Below are 13,561 nucleotides of genomic sequence, written 5' to 3' on the forward strand. Positions count from 1 at the left end.
ACACGGCAGTCACTCAAATGTCTGAAGAAAAACCCCTCTCTTTATTTACTCCAAAATAAATATCACCAATATCTTTGCATTCCACTCAAGCCTTTCTACATTCTGTCTGCCTTCCTATGAACACTACAGTTCATGCATGTCACTCTTGATATGTGGCACTTACAATTTAACACAGTAATATAAAAGTTTTAGTCTTAGTATCAGAGTGCATGTGGTTTATTACACCTTCTAGTCAATAATAATTTTATAATTACATTAGACCTTTCAGCAACTGTATCACAGCACTTTTCAACTGATAAGTCTCTACATTGATACTTCCCCTTGATGAAGTTTTCAGTGATCCAGAGTAAATGAGAAAAGAATAGTGGAGTAATTTTTCCATCAATTTAAAGTCATTCAACTTAAGTTTAACTCTCTTTTATTCTAAGTTTATGTTTTTCCTAAATATGAAGGGAGTTTGAGGGGGCCTTAAAGTGATAGTGATGGAAGATGGTAGTTATTTTTCCAAAACCCTTTCTTTACACGGCAAAATGAAGTCTCACATTTCACAATTTCTCTTAAATCTGGTCTCCAAGTGTCCTAGAATACGAAGGTAAAAAGGTTTATCTGTAAAAGGCTTATCTTACCAGGTAAAAAACTACCACCTAGGTAGCGAAGTGCTTAGAATAATTTATATAATTTTCAACAACCAATTACAATCTCTATTCTTCACTCTTTTGGTTAATTATGGCAGCAAAGCAAAGTTCCTAATCAGCTCTAGTAAATAAAAGGACTTCAAAATGCTTTAACACTAGTTCCTAAGAGTTTCTGTTTCCCTTACCTACTTCCCACTTATGTTTATAACCCTAAACAACATTCAAACTCAGCAACCAGACCATATATAGAAAATTAAGAGAGGGTTGGGATGACAGAAACTCACAACCATCTGTTGCAGTTTAAAATTACTAACCATCTAGGACAGCAAACTATGACCAGTGGACCAAATTCAGCTATCTTTTCTGTGAAAATAATGTGTCAGTGAGGCACAGACATAGTCACTTATTTCCACATTGTCTATGGCCGTGTTTGTGTTACACTGGCAAAAGTGAATAGCTGGGAAGAAACTATATGGCCTGAAAACCCCAAAATATTTATTGTGTGGCCCTTCACACAAAAACATTTACCAACCTTTAATCTAGGATAGGGCTTCCCTGGTGGGCACAGTTGGTAAAGAATCTGCCTGCAACATAGAAGACAACCTGCAGCACAGGAGACCCGGCTTCAATCCCTGGCTCAGCAAGATCCTCTGGAGAAGGAAAGGTGCAACCCACTCCAGTATTCTTGCCTGGAAAACCCCACGGACAGAGGAGCCTGGCCAGCTATGGTCCACAGGGTTGCACAGAGTTGGACACAACTGAAGTGACTTAGCACAGCATTGCACAGTTGGCCCTAAAAGACTAATTTTAATCTAGGATAATGAACTGTTTGCTACCAAAGAAAAATTTGAGACTTCCAACAATAACCATTAACTGACTCAGGACACCTACTTTCTCTATTGGAATATCTAAGCGTTGGAATCTGAATGATCCTTTATTCCTTCTCTGTTGCCGTAAAGATTTGTTGCCCACCCAAGACAGAAAGCACTTACTTACCTGCTCACTGAGCTAAACTCTAACATACATTTCTCAAGGACTCACTATGAGAATAGTGAAGAATCCATTAATATACTGCTCTGTGCAATCTAAGGTTAAAAAAAAGTTGCGGCAAATAACTCAAAAGTATATTATAAAAAAGAAACTATAGAACTACATAAAATTTCCTTTACATTTTGTATTTCAAATAAAAACACTTTTAAAGGCACTTAAAGTAGGAAAGTTTAAGTAATTTAGGTAATATTAACTGCATTAAGTAATGCAAATTAATTTCCTTTTGTATTAAAAAAAAGGATTTTCATGTATGCAGAGTTGAAATCAAAAGATAATACTTCTAATCCAATTAAATCATGCAGTTTTTTAAACGTAAGTGACATCAGAATCTCTAAAGAGCAAAGTCACAACATCAAAGGACTTTGAAACTGTTAAGTGTTTAACAGACTACCTCAGTATTTTACAGTTAAAGATTCAATACAATATGAAATATTTATGGTGTGACAAATAATTAGTGGCAGAAGCAGAGCTAGAAACCAAAACTTCTCTATCAGTTTGGAACTCTTTCTACTTTGTGACCAAGTAAGAAAGATATGCTCATTCCAGAAAAAAGTAATATTGAAGTACTTTGGATATTTAAATGTACAGTAAACATATTCAGAGGGCTATAGCCCACTCAACCTAAAAACCCTCTTGTGTGTTTTTATTAATCAATCAACTATAAAATTACAGAAGGGAAAATAATAATTCATTATAAAGCCACTCCTAATAGAAAGATCAAAAGAACAACCAACTATTTGCTTAACAAATTGTCAATGACTAGAAAAAGTACTAATAGTGAAATGGGGGGCAGTATGATGAGTACTTATAAATTGCTCATTTGGTACAATCTTTCTGAAGGGTAACTTGGTCATGTTTTAAAGAGCTTTGAAAGTTCTCACCTAAATAGAACTAGTCTAATATAGAATTCAAATTTCACATACAAAGATGTCCATCCCACTATTTATAACTGTGAAATATTAGAAACAACCTAATATTCAAAGAGAGAACTGGTTCAATTATGTTATATTCATACAACAGAATAATAGGCAGCCATTTTTTAAAATCACATTTTCAAAGACATGGGGAAGTTCTTATGGTAAATTATAAAAAGCAGGGTATACAACTATATGGTCAGCAAAATCTCAATTCTGTAATTATGCACACACACAAACACATATACACACCCATACGTATAAATAGCATAGACAAAGATTGAAAGGAAATACAAAAAATATTAACAGTGTTATCTCTGGATAGTGAGATTGAAGATAATTTTTTTCTCTTCTTTATACTTATCAATATTTTCTAAATTTTCTGTAATAATCATGTATTAGTTTTATATCCAGAAAACATTAAAATTTTACTCTGTAGTCAATTTTGTAATTTTTATGGTCTATATAATAAATAAGGAATAAATATTTACAACACTCAAAAGTATATCTGAATGATGGGAAATAAATCAATAACATGTAAGAATATAATTTCCATACATGTATAGGTGGGTAATTTTGAATCCAAAAGATTACAGTATTTCATCTCAGTTCTTGAGGACAGAAAGTTGGTATTTAGTAAGAAATGCAAATCTTTAAATAAAATTGGTGCAAGGCATCTAAAAATTGTGCTATTCTGGCATAACATTGAAGATATAAATGTTCTCCAATGTGATATAAATACCCAGTGTTATATTAAAATAGGTATAATCTAGTACAGACATCATGGCCAATAATTAACTAATTGAGTTACATTTTTTTTTTTTGCCAAAGTGACTAGGATTGATCTAGGCTAAAGAAATACAACACCATACCATTATTTTAGTTGGAAGAGCCGCACCAAAAATCATGACAAAAAACATCGCAGAACTATAAGAAAATCCAGTGGTTTTCTGTTGTTATTGTTAATGACTTCTTGCTAAAAATTCAAGTAAGACAGTCAAATTGCTTGGAGCACTAAAAAAGCATAGCAGCAGTGTATGGTCTGCAATGATTTGAGAAACACTAAGAACATTCTTCATTGTTTCCTCATTTGCAGACTACTGCCTATCAAACACTATCTGAGAATTACAGAACTACATCTGTGTTCTTTACCAATCTTGAAATTATATTGTATTATAATATAGTCATGACACAAAGTGATGTCACACATAAAAAGGCAAACTGTATGTAATTTTAAAAACTAACTTTAAAATATGACTCTATTATCTGTGATAAAAAAATCACATAAATATGTAAAATATAAAAATACATCCTAACATACTTTTACATAAGAACTAAAGTTTACCACTTTTAACATAAAAATTCTGAAATGGAACTAATAAAAAACAATTTTCATATGTACCACAGAGCAATAAGTTTAAATCAGACTATTTTGAGTTGTGTAGCCCTTTATTAGCAACTAAAATAGAAGGTATCTGTTGTACAATATGGGTAGTAATTGACTATAACTGGAGAATTTTATATTCTAATACAGATCATTTATAAATGCAACTTCTTTATTAAAAAGCTTCCACCCTTTTTGTTTGTTTGTGTACAATTTGCAAAACTATTCTGAAAGCAGAGTATATGTGCACAAGTCTGCAAAGAGTGCAAATTAGGATATGGTAAATGCTTTACAAGTTACTTTCAAAAAACTGACTGCCACAACTGTGCCTTTACATTGCCTGTTTTTTTTGATCAAAATATTTTGATGCCAGCGTTCCTTCCACTGCTCTAAACTATAAAGCATTTTTTTTAATGAGTTGAAATTAAGGAAGGACTACACCTACTAGAAAAGAAGAGAAGAAAGTTCTATTAGTTTGAGGTTTCAGAATCCCCCCAAACCAGGACCAGTATCTTGGTAAGGGTTAGGCTGGGACCCTGGACAGAGCATGAGTATGTGCAGATGGCATTCCTGAGGATTCAGAGCTTCAGTGAACCGTGAGTGCTCCAGCTGCATAACTCACTGAACTGTCTTGCCAGTTTCTACACTGGCTGGACTGGGCATAATTCAAAAAGGAAAAGCTCATATTCATTCCATTCTTCTGCAGCTCTGTGATAGCCTAAGAAAAGAAAAAAACTGGTTATGACAGACATCACAAAAAAAGTGAGCACTCTCTGAACGCACTGGTAGCTTAACTTTGTTCACTTCACAAACGAAGCCTAGATCCCTCCCACTCTACGTTTCTTGGATTTCCCATCACCTCACATTAAATAGGAAAAAGAATTCTTTATTTCATTCTCTCAAAGAACAAATCCTAATCTAGCTTCTTGATAAATATCAGTCATCTTCCACTCTATCTCTCCCTGTATTTAATAAAGCCACTTAAAAAATAAAAAAATTTTAAAGCATAGTATCTTTCTCTCTATTCACAAAACCAAACCTTGGCCACTGTCGTCTTGAAATGTTGGGAGTGTTTTCTTTCTCTGACATTGATTAAATTTTAAACGTATATAAATTAAGTACCAAATCTAAGAGGTATACCAGGAATTTAATCTAACTGTAAATTGGTTCATCATTTATTTTACTAAAATTTTACTTAGTGAAGTTTTATTTGATCCAATTCAAACTTTAGTAAATTAGTATAGATTAGTCTTGTTTAAATTTCAGAGATCAATTTAAGCCCTTAACAGACTCTTACAGTCAATACTGCTTAAGAGAAGACCTTTCCTAAAAATCCACAATGTACTATCTTTCAAATTACAGCACAGTAATGCTAGACCTTTAGGTTCCTACCCTAGACTATTCTAGACTACATTACCAATTCCATGATTTCTCTGCCTCTCCAAACAATGAGCCCATTATTCCTTCCTCTTCCCATTCCTGAGTACACATTTTCTTCTTTTTGAGTCTCACATTTTCTTCCAATTTTAGTTTTATTAGGGAAAAAATTAATGTTATTATCTCTTTAGAAAGTCCAGTTAATCAAAAACTTCTGCCTCTTTACCAGTCTTTAAATGAAATATTATTGTCTTTGTTATAAGAAGAAAAACATACCATTTGCCTTGCTTTATTAAATTATCAATATCTAAAACTCAAGCACAGAATCTTCCACTTATTTTTTATGGAGTCAAGAACACTAAATAAAACCCCCAAATTAGTAAGACCATATCTCTTGAAAGCTTACTTTGGTTTATATTTGTAAAGAGCATACTGGAACTGGCTAAGAGTCAAGAGGAAAAAATGAGTTTCAACTCTAAAAAACTCTCTGTATTTAAAAGAAAGTCTTGGCCAGTCATACAGTGATAAATAACCTTAAATTACCAAAACAATAAAATTTAAATTATCTTAAAGGTACTAGAAAGAAAATTTACTGCATATACCTAAAACTAAAGCTAATAAGCTGTCACAGATGGTATCAATAAAGATATTCCAAAACATAATAAGATTAAATGTTTTCTTTAAAAAACAAAACAAAACAAGGCTTCCTAAGGATACTCACATTTAATAACACCCCAATGGGATGTCTTCCACATATAGTATTATGGTATTTCTTCAAGTAATTGCTAAAAGATACAGGATCTAATTGTTCTATAATACTCATACCCTAAAAAAAAAAAAAAAAGAATGAAAAAAGAAAAAGAAAATAGGACAACTTATTATTTCCTAATTAAATTTAATTACATTTTAAAACAGCTACTTAAAGCTAATGATCATAATTTTCCAATAAAGAAAACACATTACTTAGTGAAGTTGATACTTCACTCATTCATCCAAGGTAATCTCATTATAGTCAACTCTCAACAATACACACATTTTATTAACAAAAACATTTAATCCCCAGTTTAGTTTTCTCTAACCTCCTGGGATGTTTCTACACCACGTTCCCCAGTTGTCACTCAGCTCACAAATCCTCAAACATTTCAGGATTTTACATTTTTCATATGTGTGTGTGTACACACACGATTTATACAAGTAAACCTGTTATGAACATTTTCATACAAAATCTAAAATTAGATTTGATATATGGTTATTTTCTCATGTCCATTATATTACTCATACCACTGACATAATCAAGAGCTGATTATAATTTTACTACTTCCATTACATATACTTAAATATCAACAGTGTGTAAGGCATTTTAATTATCAGTAATTATTTAGGTATGTGATAAATGACACCACAAACTAAGAAAATAGTTAATATATTTTTAATCAATTTAAAGCTCATAACAGACTGATATAAGCTTAAGCAAAATAAGTCTTTACAAACAAGCTGAAAAAATAAAAGTTCTCTCTCTTTTAAACTAGAATGTTTTGTTTTCAAAATTTTAACTGAGAGTCAAAATTTTTTAGACTACTATAGAAACGATCTCTGATTTGGACAAATGTCCAATCAGAGATTACACAATTACACAATTAATTCTGTATTCTGCAAATGCCTTCAAATGTGTTCATAATACATTGATATAGAGCAACTTTAACTCATCTGAATCAAGCAAATAAACCAATGATTCTAAACTCATCCATTCACTAACTACGTCACCTTATTTTCTTACCCAGGTAAAATACTTTATACTTATGTTCAATGAAGTGGATTAATATCCTCTGAGAGAAATGTAAATTGTGGTTTAACTAATGAATCAAGTGACATAATTGTGTCTTTTTTTAAAAAACATAATTTGTGTGTTTTTTAATTGTATTTCAACATATTTTAACAAGCACAATGTAAAAGCGTCTACAGTAATCAAATGAACACTCATCTGGAAAATGACAGCAGTTAGCAAGTGACATAGTACAAATACTGCAGTGGCAACATTTAAATCAAAATTTAATTTTATAAAGAATCTTTCTTCAGAATATCCAAGTTTTTCATAAACATTATCATATTTTTCTACAAATATATCTGAAAGATAAGCCTATGTGTGTGGCCAACTTCCAACTTCTTGCACATCAATTAGCCACTCTCAAATTTATCCAAAACCAGTGTTTAATGCTAAGTTGGTTTTCTCCTGTCAACTAGGTGGCATATGAACTAATTTAAAAGTTAAACCTAAGATAAATGATTAGTATTATGATGTTGGTACATAGAAAATCACTCAATATGTTTCTACAGCAAATAATAATACAGAGATGGAGTTATAAATCTCTTCCATAAATATGAATAATCAAGGTCTAACTCCCTAAAGATGAAGAAACTATACATTAAAAAGGTTAAAAACTTGTCTCTAAATTTCTAATCCTAGGCTCCTTCTCATTTACTTACTCTACTTCATACAGAATAGCAAGAGAAATATCAATAAACCTTTAATACTCGCACATAGCTACAAATGCTATACATCTTATAAAAGAATTTTCAAAGCTCCTGGATGAAGTCTAGGACAGCTTACCCTAAATCAAATTCCACTTTGTAATACATTATGTAACATTAAAGGTACAATATGTACCTTAATATTAAAATCTCAAAAGCACACTGTGAATAAATGTATTACATTTATATATATTAACATGAATAATTCAAAGAGAAAACTAATGATCACATTTGTAGAAGACAAAGAATTCAAAGTAAGTGGCCAAGAAACTTCACACAGAAAATATAAAATTATAAATGTAAAGAAGACACTACTAAATAAAGTGTTCAAAATGAAGATACAATAGTTAAATTACAATACAGAAAGCAAAAAATTGAGGTAATGGAAGTTAAGAGATTAAATTTAAAATTTTAATTCCCTGAAGTGCGTTATGTACCTACCAGGGCAAGAATCAATTTTATTATACTCAATTCTCTGACAAATACAACAGTTAAGAGGTATGCCTTTTTACAAATAAGGGATAGACAGAAAAATTGAGGCATTTCTCATGAGTGAACCTCACCAACTAGAAATTCATAAAGTATGCAAAAACAATAAAAACGATTAGTAAAACTGCAAAATGGAACACCCATTAATTAACACGGAACAGTGACAAATAAGCTTTTATATATATTTATGTTTTGATTCTAACAATTCTGAAACTACTATGACCAAAATTCAAAGAAGATAAAAAAATGCCAGTTTGATGCTACTGCCCAAATTCCAAAAAGATGAAAAATAAAAGTGCTTCCCAAATATGCCTAAAGAACTCTTCTATTTCTTAAAATACTGGAAAAGATGATCAGTAAATCTAATGTCCAGGTGATAGAAAGCTTGGTAGGGCCTGGTATATTGAGAATTTGAACTTAATCTAATGTGATTAAGAACTTAATGAATTTAATCTAATAGGAAGCAATGAAGTGGGTCACTACCCATTCAGCTCTAAAATACAACAAGACATTATATCCAACTACCTATCCATCACAATGACCATATGGGTTTCTGAGGAATTTAGCAGCTTTGACAAGAAATCCTCAGACTGAAAGCTAACTTCCTACCTTGAAGGGAAGAAGAGCAAAGGGAATCTATCATTGTGCTGACTCTCCAAGTAATAAGTGAAAGTTTGTAATGTCAAATCCTACCTGGTCATCCTAAACTGAACAGGCGGTTCACCTAGCAAAGCTGCAAATTCAGAATTCTAATAAGATAACAAAGGTTTTCCCTTTTTAAAAGTCTGCTGCTGCTGCTGCTGCTGCTAAGTCGCTTCAGTCGTGTCCGACTCTGTGCGACCCCGTAGACAGCAGCCCATCAGGCTTCCCGGTCCCTGGGATTCTCCAGGCAAGAACACTGGAGTGGGTTGCCATCTCCTTCTCCAATGCATGAAAGTGAAAAGTGAAAGTGAAGTCGCTCAGTCGTGTCCAACGCTAGCGACCCCATGGACTGCAGCCTACCAGGCTCCTCCGTCCATGGGACTTTCCAGGCAAGAGTACTAGAGTGGGGTGCTATCACCTTCTCCGTTTTAAAAGTCTACCTATATATAATATATTACGTAAATTTCACTTAATTTTAAATACTATTACCTAGAAATAATCTCCCTCTAAAGAAACAAACACCAAAAAGAGTAGCAAAACATTTTTAGAAGTCTTTGAGAAATAAGAACTGAACCATATCTTTCAATTATTAACACATAACTAAAATTATATTATCATATCATTAAGACTGTGGCCTTCTTTTTTAAAATAAGGATACACATTTATGTTGGAGAGATGGGTACACATTTAGGAAGATGAGGTAGGAAAAGGAAATATTCTAGTTTCTTTAAGAGGTACCAAGATAAAATCTTATAATGAAAGAAATTTTATGGGGAAAAAACCACTCTAAACATAGCAGTGCTAAGAACAAATGTACTAATAAACAGCTACCTTAAGGAAGATATTGTGAAACTAGTAGCAACTACTAAAGAAACGACCGGGCTAAGTTCAAGAGAAAGAAGTGTGAGGAGACAAATATGAACGATTTTACTTTCAAAAGATTAACAGGAAGAGAAGCAGCTAAAGTTCAAAGTAAATAAAGTGACTATTATAAATCTGGAAGGAAAAGAAGTTAAAAAGATGACTACAATGACATTTTCAGATTCTCTCTGCCAAATCATAAATGCCACTAGCCATAAGCAAACACTGGTTTACATCAAAAGCAGTACAGAAAAATAACCTACAATCAACTATATATAAAATATGTATAAATGTGGCTGCTGTTTCAAGTATGTTATCTAAAAGGTTCACAGAAATCAATATCTTAAAATGTGCTCTACTTTGGTCACTATACAAACTGAAATTGCAACATACTAATTACCAAAAAACATGGCCAGTAGTCAGTAATATTGCAAGGCTTTCAGAATCTACATCTCTTACAACTAGTTACTTTTTTCCTCCAAACTACAACATTTCAAAGATTCAGCTTGTTTTCCTATATATTTTTCTTTCCTTATGTGTTTTCTTCACATAATTAATTTTCAAGATATCCAAATGCTAGACATAAAATTCCTCCCGTCAAAAAATCAGCAATTTTTCTTTTGATTTTGGAGCCTAAAAACTTTATTTTCTAACATTTTATTAACTATGTTTAAAAAGACTCTTCTGATAACAAAAAAGGCACCAAAACTTAACATAAGTTTCAAAATAAAATCTAAAATTTTATAATTTTATACTTAAAATAATCTTTTCACTCTATCAAACTTTCCAAAGGTATAATTACAATTCAGAATTGCTAACATTTTTGCAATACTTGTATAGAAGTATCCTACTATATTCTCCTCTGAAAAGATTGATATATAGAAATTATGATATTAATTCTTAAATGAAAGAAACTTTACAACATAAAATGATATTCATAAAAAGGAATATACAGTAGGATATTCACCATTTGGTCACATAATCAATTAAGAAAACACACTGCATAAGAGCTGGCATAATATTGAGTGTATAGATATACTTACATGTATAAAATCATATATACATGAGTATATGTATACAGCTAACCATTCTTGTTATTTTAATCCATTTATTCTAACTCCCAGAATGGATTTATAACTTGAATTAACAGCATGCTAATAAAAAAAAAAAACACTTAAGAGCCCTTTGAAAATTATATAGACATATATTACTTATGGACTCTGTGGGAGAGGGAGAGGGTGGGGAGATTTGGGAGAATGGCATTGAAACATATATAATAACATGTATGAAACGAGTCGCCAGTCCAGGTTTGATGCACGATACTGGATGCTTGGGGCTGGTGCACTGGGACAACCCAGAGGGAGGGTATGGGGAGGGAGGAGGGAGGAGGGTTCAGGATAGGGAACACAGGTATACTTGTGGCAGATTCATTTCGATATTTGGCAAAACTAATACAATAAAAAAAAAAAAGAAAAGAAAATTATATAGACATATATTACATAAGTGTTTCAATAAATGGACCACAAAAATCAAGTTCAAGTCAAATGTTATATCAACTATTAAATTCAAGCATATTAAAATGAAGCAAATATTCAATATTTATTCCAAAATTATATTCCAGGCTATTTAAATAAAAATTTTAAAGCTAACTTCCAATAATTTTGCATATGTAAAGTACGGGAGATTTGGAATTCAACCTAAAGCTTATTGGTTCTGCTGAACCGAAATTTGTAAAAGTTTCAAAGCCTAAGAAGTGAGCAGAAGAGGCAAAAAATTTCAGAAGTTACAAGAATCATGCCAATGGGTAAATGTGACTCTTCTTGCTCTTCCTCAAAGTAAGAAACCAGGGTCTAGTTATCCAACTGATCATACACATCAAGAAAGACAAACAAAGCTAGTCCTTTTAATATAACCTAAAAATCAACAAAGTTAGAAGGCAGGCTAAAAGAAATGTTAAGTATAGATGTTTGTAATATACAATATACACATAGAACAATAATATTACTTAAATATGTCCTCTATTCTAAAAAATTCCAAATGATGCTATTATGTTCAGTAACTTCAGAGCACCAGGTAAACCAATGTTTTGGGGAAACATTTCCCTTGTGCTAAAAGTATCAACTCACTGATTGATGAATTCTTACATTTGCAAAATTAAATGTTCTCTGATTAAAGTTCACAAATTACGTAGCTGAGCAGAAAACAAAGGGTAAGAAAATGAATAGGAAATTCTGTTCTTTTTCAACAGATCAGGGTCCATAATAGGCTAGCTCCAACTCACCTTCAAAGCTGGTTTTGGAATACAGTTGTTTGGACTCTCTCCATATTATTAAAAGGGGATCCCCAGGGGCAGGTATGGGCAAGTCTATTTTGAGAAAGTTCCACAAGTGATTTCAGTTGTAAAGATGGGGTTGGGAATTACTACAGTAGACAATCCCATCTCTGCCTTGGCTTTGATTAACAACTACATGTTGAGAACTCCCAAACTTACTCCAGATCTCTTCTCTGAGCTCCAAACCAATACAGTTAATCCATTAGCAAAGCCCTGTGGAATACAAGAACTCAAATCTATGAACTTCTTTCCATCTTCACTAATACCACCCTGGTTCAAATTACTAGCATCTCTCCCCACAACTCCTGCCAATGCCCACTGTTACTACTCCTGATCCTTTTGTAGAATCCATTCTCTATACAACCAACAAAGCAACCTTTAAAATAATTATTTTATTATTCCATCATTTCACTTCCCACTGTATTCACATAAATTTTCTATCCTGGAAGTTAAACCCCTACATTATCTGGTTCCCGGCCCACCTCTCTCACCTGAGCTGTATCATTCTTATCCCTATCTCCCATACTCCGATAACCCTGATCTTTTTCCCTTTCTTCTAACACACTAGCCTCTTCCCATCATAAGACAGTTTTGTCTAGAATGTTTTCTTCCCTCTTATCTACTGAGTTTGTTCCTTCTTATCATTTATACCTCAATTTAATGTTCTTCCTCAGGAAGTCTTTTTCCAAGCATTCAATCTAAAGCAGCCTAGAATTATACGCTTTTTCAAAACCCTGTTAATATTTTCTGCATAGCACACATCACTTTTGGAAACTAACATATACTATATCCTTGCTGCTGCTGCTGCTAAGTCGCTTCAGTTGTGTCCGACTCTGTGCGACCCCACAGACGGCAGCCCACCAGGCTCCCCTGTCCCTGGGATTCTCCAGGCAAGAACACTGGAGTGGGTTGCCATTTCCTTCTCCAATAGCAGGAAAGTGAAAAGTGAAAGTGAAGTCGCTCAGTCATGTCCAACTCTCAGTGATCCGGTGGATTGCAGCCTAGGCTCCTCCGTCCATGGGATTCTCCAGGCAGGAGTACTGGAGTGGGTTGCCATTGCCTTCTCCTTAAAGCAGTCCAGACAAGTTAAAACTAAGCTAAACAGAAATGGCACCCCACTCCAGTACTCTTGCCTGGAAAATCCCATGGACGGAGGAGCCAGCTAGGCTGCAGTCCATGGGGTCGCTAGGAGTCGGACACGACTGAGGGACTTCACTTTGACTTTTCACTTTCATGCATTGGAGTAGGAAATGGCAACCCACTGCAGTGTTCTTGCCTGGAAAAATATCATGGACAGAGAAACCTAGAAGGCTACAGTCCATAGGGTTGCAAAGAGTCAGACCTGGCT

At 33.2% G+C, this 13,561-nt stretch overlaps 1 protein-coding gene across 2 annotated transcripts in view; it reads right to left on the reverse strand.

Moving 5' to 3' along the window:
- Window positions 1-2,673: 2,673 nt before the first annotated feature.
- Window positions 2,674-13,561, reverse strand: part of MEMO1 (mediator of cell motility 1) — a 116,918-nt gene continuing 106,030 nt past the window's right edge. For both annotated transcript variants that reach the window (XM_010829811.1, XM_010829810.1), the window contains exons 8-9: window positions 6,082-6,186; window positions 2,674-4,701 (exon numbers count right to left, since the gene is read on the reverse strand). In XM_010829811.1, coding sequence (XP_010828113.1) covers window positions 4,570-4,701; window positions 6,082-6,186 — 237 coding nt within the window. In that variant the 3' untranslated portion in view covers window positions 2,674-4,569. The remainder of the gene's footprint in view (window positions 4,702-6,081; window positions 6,187-13,561) is intronic.

This window comes from Bison bison, unplaced genomic scaffold (genome assembly GCF_000754665.1).
Source record: "Bison bison bison isolate TAMUID 2011002044 unplaced genomic scaffold, Bison_UMD1.0 scf7180017864508, whole genome shotgun sequence".
In the NCBI taxonomy this organism is placed as follows: domain Eukaryota; kingdom Metazoa; phylum Chordata; class Mammalia; order Artiodactyla; family Bovidae; genus Bison; species Bison bison.